Here is a 12,377-nt window from a genome sequence, read left to right as displayed (position 1 = left end):
CAGAGGGGATCATGCTATCTAAAGGATAGTTTCAGAGGAGCTGATTTTGGCAGACATCACATCACCTTTTGCATCTGTACATTCACCTGGCCCTTTTTGGCCTTTTGGTAGAAAGTTCCTTTGTGGGGTCAGTTGGAAATCAGTTCTTGGAGGTAGTCTAGATGAAATACAACTCTTTCCATGGCATATTTGTAAATTGGTTCAATTCAGTGACCTGTTTTCTAACACAGCTGCATGTTCTGGCTTCAAAATATGAAATATTTGGCTTTTAAGTTGTTCCTATATTACTTGTTTCCAATACGACACAAGTATTTGTGCAACCTCACCATGCACTGGCACAGGGAAATGTCTGAATTCAGAACAAACAGTAAAATTAAAACAACAATTAAAAAAAAAACAAGTTTTTTTGAAGTCAGGCCAGCTCTTTGGTGTGACTTTGAGCATGGCCCCATGTCCATTGTAGATGGAACCAACAGAAGGGAGAAATATTTCCAGTTGCTGCTGGGGCTTGGATGTTCGGTTTCTCCAGAACCACGTTCTCCCAAGCACAGTGGAGAGGATGCCAGTCTGTGGCAGAAATATGGAGCCAGTAGTATAGAGGGACTTATCAAGTCCATTTTACCACCAATGCAGAGATACTACAGAAATGCACAAAAAAAGCTGGAGCACACAGCTGTCCAGTATGATGGAACTGGTCTGATGTTTGGAGGCACATTCCATGCCCTCCCTGCCTGCCACATTTCTGTGGTGCTGTTCAGGGATCCAAGCACAATTCAGCACCACATTAATAATAATAATATTAATCACAATAACAATTTATTGTAATAGTTATTTCGTGCTACATGGATATTGAGAAAGTGAGGACAAATAGCTAAAGCTGTAAAGTTAATGCTTATAAACTAAAAGTACATTTAATCTCAGCACAAGAACTTTCATCCATTAGTTTAAGGCAGCTCAGCTTATGTGCTCTAGTTCTAGGGATTTTTTTAGTTCTCTGTAGCTTTCTTTAGTACATCACTGGCATAGGCTACCAAATTATCTGAAAAAGGGACTTGTTTCAATTTTTGTTCTGTGTCTGGATGTGACTTTCCCCAGTGAGACCGTGGATCCTTGCTGGGTTCACATGCTCTACCACAACCCAAGTACTAAATCCACTATGAAACCTTTAGACAATGTTGGAATGAAGTGGAAACATGTCCCAGTCTTTTTTAAGTGCTTCACTTTCTGGGAAAGAGAAAGCTATTTTTTTTCAGTTTAGAAAGCACTCTTGCATTTATGCACTATGGCAATCAAATGTAATTTAAACAACCAGCTAGTAATATCACTGCTTCTTTTTCTTCTCTTTCTCCCTCCCCAGATCTCCGGAAAACTTTTGAGCAGGAGCCCTTGGGGAAAGAAGTGTCCCTGGAGCAAGAAGTCCTGCTCCAGTGCCGTCCTCCTGAAGGCATCCCAGTAGCTGAGGTGAGCAGTAACACTAGTGTCCTGGCACTTGGACTTTCTAAGGCCTGATCAGTGGCTAATGGTGCAGTAATGGGGCATAGCATGATGAATAAGTGGTAATGGAGAGCTGACTGACTGCTTTTCATGGACAAGATTGATCGGGAGTTGATTAATGGTTTTGGATTATAGTGCCTTGCTGGAAAGAGCTTCAGGCAGTTTGGTTTCGTTTTTTTCTTCCCTTTCAAAGATCACAGTTTTATCTGGCATCCAAAGGATATGTAGCTTGTCGAGCATATCAATAACAGCCTGCTATCTTTCCTTTTCCTTTTAGAGAAAAAAAATCACTTATTCTGAGAGGCACCTTTCAATCATAGTATTTAATGTTTAGACTGCTAGATTGTATTTCTTTCCCATGTTTATGCATGTGCTCATGTGTGCACCAGCCAACCAGCTTGGCAGAAGAGGATGTGCCATGGTCCAGTATGGGCTCCCAGGTGAAGCAGCATGAGATGGGGGCAAGTAGAGGATGTACCTGCCTAATAATCCATCTTCAAGGGCTTATCTGGTTTTCCTCCTGGCTTTTAAGCGAGCCCACAGTGGGTGGTCTACCCCCACCTGCAGGAGTAAGCCTACACTTCATCAGAATCTGTGCCCACCAACAGCAGCGGGTGTCCTTGTGAAACAGTAGCTTCCCTGAGTGCAGTGGTGGCTCCAGCTTCAGATACATGGCTCACAAGAAGGGGGTATCTGAGCTGTAGGAGGCCTCTGAAATCCTAAATCTGCTGTGGCTGTTAAGAGAAAAATTGATAATTAATGATGGTAATTCCCCGATCTGAATTCTCATCTGTTTTCCTCCACCATGCTACAGAAGAAGCTGTTGCCAATTTGCATTAGGATAAGTTGAGACTATCATGGCTAAGTAGCAAAGTGGTTGTCACTCAGTGCTGATGACTGATTTCTCAGAGGAGGTGAAGCTTGAAGTGTTACCTCCCCATCTAACCCAAGTCTAGATTTAATCGGAATTGCAGAAATGTGCCCACAGACATCAAAAAGAATAATTAGCATGGAAGTTTTTCCCCATTTTCATGTTCCATAGGCTGTTTTCTTTCCCTGTTAAGATCTCCAAAACAGTAGAGACCGTTTAGGTCTGCCGAGCCAGCTTCCTGACAACTGTAATAATAATCAGTTTGCTTTCCTCAGGAACTTAGCAGCAATTTTTTATTCTCCTTTCTGATGCTTCTTTGCATCAAATCAAGTTGCTGTTGTGCCATGACAGGAGTGTTTGCAGTGGGATACATTGTTCAGGTAGTGCAGAGCAGTAGTGGGGAACTTCATTACCTTTGCTAGAATCAGAGATTGATGATGACGGATAGTTTGAATGCCGTGTTACAGGCTCCTCTGAAATTTCAGCAGCCAGTCTGGTTATTCCCTCATAAAGGTCTGTAATGCGCCATTGTGTGGCTGGGACTAAAACAGTATGGTTTGACATGCTGTGTGGAAGTGATCTCTGAAAAGATCCTCTGTGAGCTACTCTCATAATAATTGCACTTTTTCCTGCCTTCTAGTATTCTGGCTCACCCTGTCAATAGCTGAGATTCATGACTGTACATTAACTGGCTCTGAATCTTACTTGTACTCTGGTCAGGGCAGACACCAATTAACACTTGGCAGGTTCAGAAATAGTATACTCCCTGTCTGACATTCAAAAGAACTGTTCTCAGTGTTGGTTTTTTCCTCTTCTGACTTTTGAAGTCAGAAGGAGATCAAACACCCAGATTGGACAGCCGCCTAATACAGCCTCTTTGTAGATTCTTTCCAACACTATTAAAAGAACAAAGACCCGAGCACTAATGAATATGAATACCTTAATGTGACACTTTATTACAGCCACTTGCTGAAGCTGGTAAGATAAATTTTAAAAAATGGGAAGATGAAAGGTAACTTGGTGGGTTGAAGGATTACATGTTTATTTGAATTTAAAGATGAATGAGTTCTTTGTTTAAGACTTCGTTTATTTGTTCACAGAAGTTTCTGATATGATGGCACAGGTAGCTAAGTAAAAAAAAGACTTGGAAGAAGGCTGGCAGCAGGCTGAGGCTATTTCCCATCTTGTTGAAAGACAACTTTGAGTGGGATAATGCATTGCTGCAGCTGTGAGCAGCATTTCTAAACACTTGTGAGCAGCATTTCTAAACACTTGTGAGCACGTACCTCAGACCCTTCCTTCTCTGAGCATTGTGTATTGTTTTGGGCTTTTTTTCCACTTACTGGCCTCTGAAATAGTCATTGGATTCAGCACCAAAACAGAGGAAGAAGAGCTTACGCTGTGAAACGGCACAGCATACACATTCAGTATAATGCAACGCTGGAGTCCAGAGTCCCAGAATTTTCCCCTTTCTTTGGTTTTATTCTCCCCCTTAATTTTATTTTTTTTTTCCTGGTGTTTCAAAGTGGTGGGAACAACCATGCTCAGAGATACCTTCTGTCCTCTTTTCAGTAGCTGGGGAATTTAGTCTTATCATTCCCAGCATATTTAACTGCAATTAACTGTGTCAAGCTCTTACAGATCAATGTTAGAGCAGATCTTACTACTACTAAAAAGCTGAGCCACATAACAGCATACAGCTGTTCCAGAGGGCAAGAAGGACAAAGACAGAGATGGCAGGCAAAGCTTTTAAGGCAGCACTTTCCAGTCCCTCAGATCCACTAGGACATGACAAGCATTAGAGTAGGCTCAGATCACAGCCACCAGAAAAAAGGAAAAAGCCCAAGATCCAAATAGAAGAAGGTATGTTAAAATACACCAGCCTGAAGTAAAATCAAAGTATGTCTTACTCGTTCACTTGGGATAAAGTAAGGAGCCAAGGGTTTGCTTGGTTTCTGGGATAACCAGATGACCTCCTCTGCAGCACCAGCCTTGACCACCATTGGTGCTAGCTGCACTATGGTGTGCCTCGTCACTCACAGTCTTATATATCAAGCTGAAAATACCTGCAGGTTCTGAAACATCTGGGTAAATGTTACGTGTTTTCCAGTGCATGGCCCCAGCAAACAGCAGAAGGACCAATGCAGACACTGTTACACAGAGGTTTCTACACATAGTCAAGTGGTGTAGGGGCAAACTTACATATACCTACTATGGGAAAAAAAAACCCAACCCTAAAAAGATAACCAAAACTAAAAAGGAAGGGACATAAAACCAAACAGTGCCCTTTCCTGTAGCTCCCTGTCTCCTGCTTTTCCTCGACAGGGAGAAATAGGATAAGGAGGTGAGATAAGCAGTCTGACCCACCAGACTTGGTGGGAGCTGCCAGTGTTCAGTGGAGATCAGACAGCTCTGCAGCATCAGTGGAAACATCCATTTGAATTCCACTCTCTACTCTGTATGCATGTTTTCAAACCTAACCTGAGAAGGCAGGAAGGATCCTACTCTGCAACACTCCAACAGTAATGGCAGAGTTATTAGCAATTAAACCCTTAGCTCATTTAATTTGTTCTTTGAAAGATGCCAGCATCATACTGCACATGATAAAATACAGCTAAAGACACGGAGTCAAATCAAGTTAGATCATTGCAATAGGTTATACATCAAAACATAAATGAGATGTAAAATTGGTTAATATGCCATAAGCTGCCAGACAAACTTTTGCATTGAAATGTGTGATTTGTGGCAACCTTTAACAGGGGATAATTGCTTCTTTAATTATAATTGAGGTGTTTCACAGAGTAGTTTAAATGTAGAACAGGGTGTAATGTACAGTTTGGTGACCCAGTTGGATTTAAAACTGAATGTGATATTTATCTACATTCATGGCTTTAATTAGGAACTGGAGCAAGGGGAAAAGCATCCCTGAGTCAAGAGGCAGAAGAGGGTGTTTTGTCAAGTCAAGATGACTGTGAAACAGATTTCACTCAGCTGCTTTTGCCTGGGTGAAATCTGGTGGAAGCTAGGGACTTCTCCAAATAGGCAGCATCAGGTGGCTGCTCCATCTAATTTATTATTAATATGACTGCTGTTTGCTTTATTTTGTGAGAACCACTTATGTTTTGCAGTGTTATCCCTTAATTGGGAGTTCATGTGTATGCATTGCCATGCAGGTGTGTGTCATCAAGACAGTATTTTATATTCCCAACAGGAAGGTGAGCTCTAAGAGAAGCAAGTAGAGGAATCAATGGCCACAAAATCTAATTAGCTGGGAAGTGACACTGTCCTTTGCAGTGCCTTGCAATTCCATATTATAATGGGAGGTTTTCTACAAGAGCATTGACATGAACCATGCTAGCTTATCCTCTCTACAGTCACTTTTTGTGTCGAAGATGGCTCTGCAGTGCTGGTTTAGCTAACACAAAATGCCTCCCCTCTTCAGGCTGTACTAAGAGCACCATTTTAAACTGATGTATTTTTTCAAAGACACACAGTGTAGGCCACAGCTTTTACCTGCATTTTTTTATGAGGTAGATGAGCATGGCTCCCAGCTTTCCCCCTTAGAGAAGAATCTCTAAGTATCTCATCCTGGAGACACCTGTTCTGTAAACCTAAACAGGGAAAGTTCAGATTAGATATAAGGAAGAAGTTCATTACTGTGACGGTGGATGAGGCACTGGAATGGGTTGCCCCAGGGAAGCTGTGAATGCTCCATCCCTGGTGATGTTCAAGGCCAGGTTGGACAGAGCCTTGGGTGACATGGTTTAGTGTGAGGTGTCCCTGCCCATGGCAGGGGGGTTGGAACTGGATGATCTTAAGGTCCTTTCCAACCCTAACTGTTCTAAGATTCTATGATTCTACGATTAATCCATCAGTTCCTAATTTGGCACCAATTGGTTCTTGCTCCCTATAGCCAACAGGCCTCGTAGTACCTAAGTGTGAGAGTTACCTCCATCAGGGGTTTTCAGAGTCCCCAGTCCTTATCAGCACCCTGAGTCACTCAGTGATAGCGTTTTGCCTCCATCATTTTCCTCTGGCAGTAACTTCAGATGCAGTGCTCGCTCCTGTATTTCAATGGAGATATTTCCAAAATGACGTCTGCAGACAGCACGTCAGCTGTCACTCAAGCTCTGTTTAATCAGGTTTGCTGAGTTTTGCCAGGAATTTCCATGTGCTTCTAGAGCTGATACTTTTCTTTCATAAAAAAAAATGTAACCTAGACAAAATCCTAGATGGCATTTGAAACTGGTAGGAGGAGTGGTCTGTACAAGAACAGGCACTTTACAACATTGCAGCCACCCATCAATATTACAATATCCTGTTCCTTTACTGAGCGTAATGATCCCAGAGAGAATATAGTTCTGTGCTGTGAAGAATGGGATTCACCTATCCCTCCAACCAAAGAACCGGAGACATCACACTGGTAACTCATTTAAAGGTGTTTCCAAACAGGCCCCTCTCCGTTCCTTTCAGGAGTTGGGAATCCACATGCCCACATGCTGCCAAAAGTGCCAACTAATACACATGAGCCATGAGACGTTCAGTTCAAGCCTCTTTTTCAGGTGGGAAAGGAAGCCCAGCAACTCCTGGTGGCCACATGGCAGCCTCCATGGGTTTTGGTTAATAGTGCCATGATCTCTATTTGAATTCGGGACCTATGAAACTAAACTCTCCAGCTACTGCTACCAGTCCACCTTGGCCTTTGAAGTATATTCTGTGAGGCTGAACTTGCCTGTTCTGTATAAAGCAAAGCTGTAATAGGGCCAGAGACATCCAGCAGCTGTACATACACCCTGTGTAGATTTTAGTACTCAAACAGAAAGCTGGATATATGTGCAATTAAGGAAGTGTTTCCACAGCAGGAACACAAATTCCCCTTATTGGCAGCAGAAGCACAATAGCAACAACTGAACAAAATGTCATGGTGGTTTCATTTACCATCTCATTCTCAATATGTGTTTTGCAGTCCCTGATAGCTGTAATTTCAGCCTCTTTGGAGACCACCTTGGGTTTTTTTTTCCTTTTTTTTTTTTAACCTTAAATGGGTGTGAAATCTATTTCAAGCAAGTAATGTAGAACAGAGGACAGCATCCTCTTCAGCATGCAGTTGCTGGGATGAAAGTGTACATTTGAAACCAAATCCCAAAATCAAATAACAGTCTTCAAAGAGGCACTTGAGTCTCAAGGTACCTGAAATAGCTGCTAGCTAAATAACCAGTATGAAAACTGTTAACGTTTTCTCAGTCTTACTCAGATGTCTTGTACTGCGCCCAACTCAGTAGTTAGCTACGCAAGTGTTTCATTCTTACTGGCATGTGTATGTGTGCCCTTACTATCAATATGGGATGGGGTGCATGTCTGTTGTTACAATTCAGGGGAAGCAGGGGAGCTGCAATTCCCCTGTGGCTGTTGGAGGCTATGCGAGCTCAGCAGGAGCTGCGGCAAGCTGAGCAGTGCCACTGTGACCGGTCAGCACAGCTGCAGAGTACCCCAGCAGCAATGCTGGCTCAGTGGGGGTCAGGTGGAAAGTGATCCTCCAGTGTCAGCCAGCCACGGAGAAGGCATGGAGTACAATAGCCACAGCTCCTAATCCTAGTCACACCTCCATAACCCTAAATTGGCTTTTGTCAATTTAAACCTCTTACTGCTCCCAGCCGTTTGCATCTTACTTCTGGAGAATTGCACCAGAGGGCTTTGCTTGTGTCTAGAGGGTGGAAGACTTGCTGGTTTTGGCAGCTTCTCACTCCTTTGAAGATGACTACAGGGCAGGTTGGGGTGGAGAATGGAATGAGAGACCAGGATCCAGAACTCACACCCTGCTGACTTTCCTCTTGAGATTGTGGAATTGTAAGAAACAAGTGGTACGAAAAGAAGGGGAGGATCTAGATGAGTTCGTATCCCTTTTTCCATTCTTGCGCTTCGTTTGGAACAGATGTGCTTCTGCTCTACCAGTTTCAAAATCATCATTCATATGCAAGTGTGCCAAGAGATTTAAGTGTCTAGTAATGCTAGTAACTCGGTATGGCTAAATTTGTGTCAGCAATTAGCTTCCGTAATAGGTTTTCCTGTGTGTGTAATAGCTTGTGTGATTTATTTTCCCTGTATTCATTTAGTCTGCACAGAAGCCTGGCCTGGCTTTGCAAGTCTTAGTGTCTGCGTGTCCTGCCTTATTTCAGGCTGCTGCTGGAATCACTCTGCAGCAGCACAGGTCTGGCTGCAGCTCTGAGGTATAGCTGAGGTGGTGATGGTGGGTTTTCTGTTCTTGCTTGATGGTCTTGCTTTTCATGTTGGGTGGCATGTGGCAGGTTCCCTCTGTTAATTAGAACAAATGTGCCAATTATGTTAATGTATCTCCCGATACCAATCAGTGAATAATTAGAGACAACGCATCTGTCTCTCACTGGGGAGCGGGATGACAGAAAAGATGCTACAAGGTGTGTTGCTCTAAATTACAGCTGCCTTGGATTGTGCACTTCCCCAGCTGGTGGCAGGGGCAGCTCAGTCTCATGGCAGGCTTGCCTGCCATTAGCAGCACTGGACATGCAGACCCAGCACAGCTGGCAGGAGCCGTGTGCCTCGCTGCTCTGCAAATTGCATCCAGAGCACTAAGGAGCTCTGACCAAAAGGTATCTGACTTCAGATGAGCTCCAGCTTCTCAGCATCTGCAGTTGCTGTGAGTCAGGGTTTCATTCACCACACTTACACCTTTACAGAGAGGCCTTCTCTTCCTAGTCAGTTTGCAGGCATAAAGCAAAAATACCTTCTTGAGTGGAAAACTAAAAAGAGAAATTGGAGATTTCATGTCTGCTTTGTTCTTGGGACTGGTATGTAAAAAAAAACAGTTACACATTGTTGTAATTTTCCATAGCTGTCATCTCCATGCAACTTACCCCATCCTACATGCCAGTAGGTGCCAATTAAATGATTTCTGTTATTATAAGGAAAAACTTATGCCCAGGCTTTTTCTGCATAGATACCTAACCACTTATATGTTCATTTATAACAGTTGGAGGGATAAGCCTGATTTAATTGAATAAATATAGCTGGGTATCTGTTCAAGAATCTCTGTGACTGTAGCCAGTAAATACACATCCCCGATATTTAGGCAAATGCAAACATCTACTTTAGAAATGTCTTCTCCATAGAGTTTAAAAATGGACCCATGAGGGTGTGATTTGGTATGATCCTGAATGCAGGCATCCTGGTGCCGTTTGAAATGCCCTTGGGTGTCCTGCTGCCCCTCTGGTCGCTTGGCCGGAAGGGTGCAGATCTCTGACACAGACGTGCCTGATGCCTCACCTGCCAGCTTTGTTGTGAGCATGGTGGTTTTCCCAGAGCACCAGTCACTGTTATTCAGGCAGCAGAATTAAATTCAGGATAAGTTTCAGCATTGACTGGATTAACAGCCTACTTCAAGTGAGGGGGCTGTGCCTTGGGGAATGACATGGCATCAAAAGAGATCATTGCTTTTAACTTCTGTAATAACAGTTTGCATACTTGTCATTCATAAATCACACTGTCTCCTTCTGCATTGTTCTCTTCTCTTTTGTATTTGATGCCTGATCTCTTCCTGCTTACATGACAGAACAACCCTGCTCCCACCTATTCTGGCTACCTCAACAAATAAACCTGAAGTTTGGAGGTGCTGAGCACTGTGGTAACCTGCACAAGAAAAAAAAAAAGAGGCTAAAGACCTGAAACAAGTTACCAATGAAAGTCCCATTTGCATGCTGTAGTGTGTTTAACTAGTTACCCTTTCTGCAAGGACTGAGGGAGAAAACACAATCACTGGGGGGGGTGTTCTCTTTTTTGTGTTGCTCTGTTGATGGCTAAAATGTGTATGACAGGCAAATCCTGCCTCTTATCAAATCACCCATCAGTTCCTCCCTTCAGATTTAATGACATTATCATTTGCAACATGAACAGACTCATGATGTCATAAAAACCTGGATGCCAGAAGAAGATTGAAGTAGATATATTTATGAGGTACCTTGTAAAAGAGATGGGGTTTAGACAAGCACACAAAGTACTGATGTACTGGGAAAACAGGTTTTTCAGAAAATAAGACATCCTGTTGTTCTGCAAACTTAATGTGGTGTTGTTAGCAAATTCAGTGAGCCAATAGGTGAAAAAGATCTTTTTCCTAAGAGGTTTGGTGTAGAGCCAAAGGCAGTATGCTGAATTATACAAAATATCTTAGGGTTTTTTCTGATATTGGCAACTACTGTTTTCATATCATCTTCAGTGTTTTTGCAGGGATGACAGGGAATTTAATGTTCATAGCTTTAATTTTGCCTAATCAGCTGAGACCCAGAATGAACATGCATGTATTTGGTTTTGTGGAGAGAGAAAGTGTTTCCAGAGTACTGTAAAAAGACAACCTTGTTCTTGAGCATGCAGCCTTACATAGTGCTGAGGGATCCTAGAATATACCCTTGGACGGGCATACAAAAAACATTTTGGGCTGAGCCTTAGACCACATAGGCTGTAGTCCCGTCCTCACTGATGTTCTGATATTCTCTATGTGCAGAACACAGAAAAAGCACTGGTGGGTTTGGATGGCAAGCATACACAGCTGTGGCTGTGCACATAGCGTCTTTTAGGCTTCTGATGCAAGTCTGTATTCCATCCAAGACCTAAATAATGGTATTAAAACCCAAGAAAGACATTTTGCTTGTGTGAGAGGCAGAGGTTAAGTGATAGCTCACCACTGGTGGAGAGGTAGGCTCCTATCTTGTTTTTCAATCTGGGATGCATGCAAACTTGAGTTGCAGGTGAAGGAGCTAAATATGGTCATTGACAGAACAGTAATTTGTCTGTCTGGATTCTATCCAATACTTATTAGGATTCAAGAAAGAAGGAAGGATAGTTTTAATCGTCATGGCAAGGAAAACCAGGTTATTGACTAAGCTTATCTTTTCCATGGTAAAACATGTCTGTATGAGCAGAAACACAGCCTCCAAAGTTTTGTTTTTTTTCTTCTTTCCCTGTTCCTTGAGACACACATATCCATTTGTACTGTGCCTTTTGCACCACTGGTTTTAATCTGTACAGTATCAGTAGTTGTGAGGCTACCACATACTTCAGTGATCTGCTCTGGGAGAGGAGGGTTTAAATCAAGCCTTCCTCAAGCCAGTAGCTTTACATTCACTAGGGTGTGCATCTTCAGAAGCAGCTCACACCTGATGCTCATCCACTCAAATCCGGTTAGGGGACCTGGAACTGCTTAAAGTAGGGCTAAAGATGAGCTATAGACAATCTGAACTCAAGCCCACATCTGTCAGTGCCTGTCTTGCGACATTAGACTGGGATGAATTAACCCACTGTGTTTAACATCAGGAGAGGCTGTTAGTTTTCTCCCCATGACCTGGGGCGGTCTGTATGTCTGTCTTAGGTGGGGAGCAGCTTCCCTGTTGGTTTTGGGGTATGTCAATGCTTGTGCGGTTCCTCAAGCGCCTTTGGTAAAGATAGGTTTTGTGAGAGCAGGTCTTGGCAGTTAGCACCTCGCAGGTCCAGAGGGTTGATTGTGTTTGTGTTTTTCTTCCTTTAATTAAATTCTGGGCACAAGCCGAAGTGATGCAGTGACACAGAGGCCCAGCTTTGATCCGTCCAGGGCCCCAGTCCTGTCTTTCAGAGCATACTCGGTGCAAATGAAAACAAGCTACTAGAGTTGCAGCCAAGTTATATTAGAGTGGCTTGCAGCAGTCAGCTGGGATTTAATAGGCTGTTTCTTTAGGAAGGCAATAAAGAGAATATTGTCTAGATTAAAAATCACATATGAAAATATTTTTCTGTGTAACCAAGGAAATTATGTTTTATTAAAATAAGATATAGCTTACATCAAGGAAAGGGAAAAAATAAGCCCTGATGAAGTCTTTGTGATTCCTCTTTTCCTTGGTAACTGTCTCTATCTTGTTTGATCCTGATTGCAGCAAAACAATAACATGCATGTACATGTGAATTTAAAAACACTAGTGTGTTTGTGATTTACTGTGTTACTTAGGTGTTGCTG

The 12,377-nt window shown here is 42.7% G+C and overlaps 1 protein-coding gene across 1 annotated transcript in view; it reads left to right on the top strand.

Moving 5' to 3' along the window:
- UNC5C (unc-5 netrin receptor C) overlaps window positions 1-12,377 on the top strand; it is a 247,391-nt gene that overhangs the window by 190,108 nt on the left and 44,906 nt on the right. Inside the window, exon 4 of the mRNA XM_031048503.2 lies at window positions 1,358-1,461. Within this exon, the coding sequence (XP_030904363.2) occupies window positions 1,358-1,461 (104 nt within the window). The remainder of the gene's footprint in view (window positions 1-1,357; window positions 1,462-12,377) is intronic.

Source organism: Melopsittacus undulatus, chromosome 7, assembly GCF_012275295.1.
Source record: "Melopsittacus undulatus isolate bMelUnd1 chromosome 7, bMelUnd1.mat.Z, whole genome shotgun sequence".
NCBI classification, from domain to species: domain Eukaryota; kingdom Metazoa; phylum Chordata; class Aves; order Psittaciformes; family Psittaculidae; genus Melopsittacus; species Melopsittacus undulatus.
Note: the sequence above shows the minus strand (reverse complement) of the source record. Positions and strands in the feature narration are given on the sequence as shown.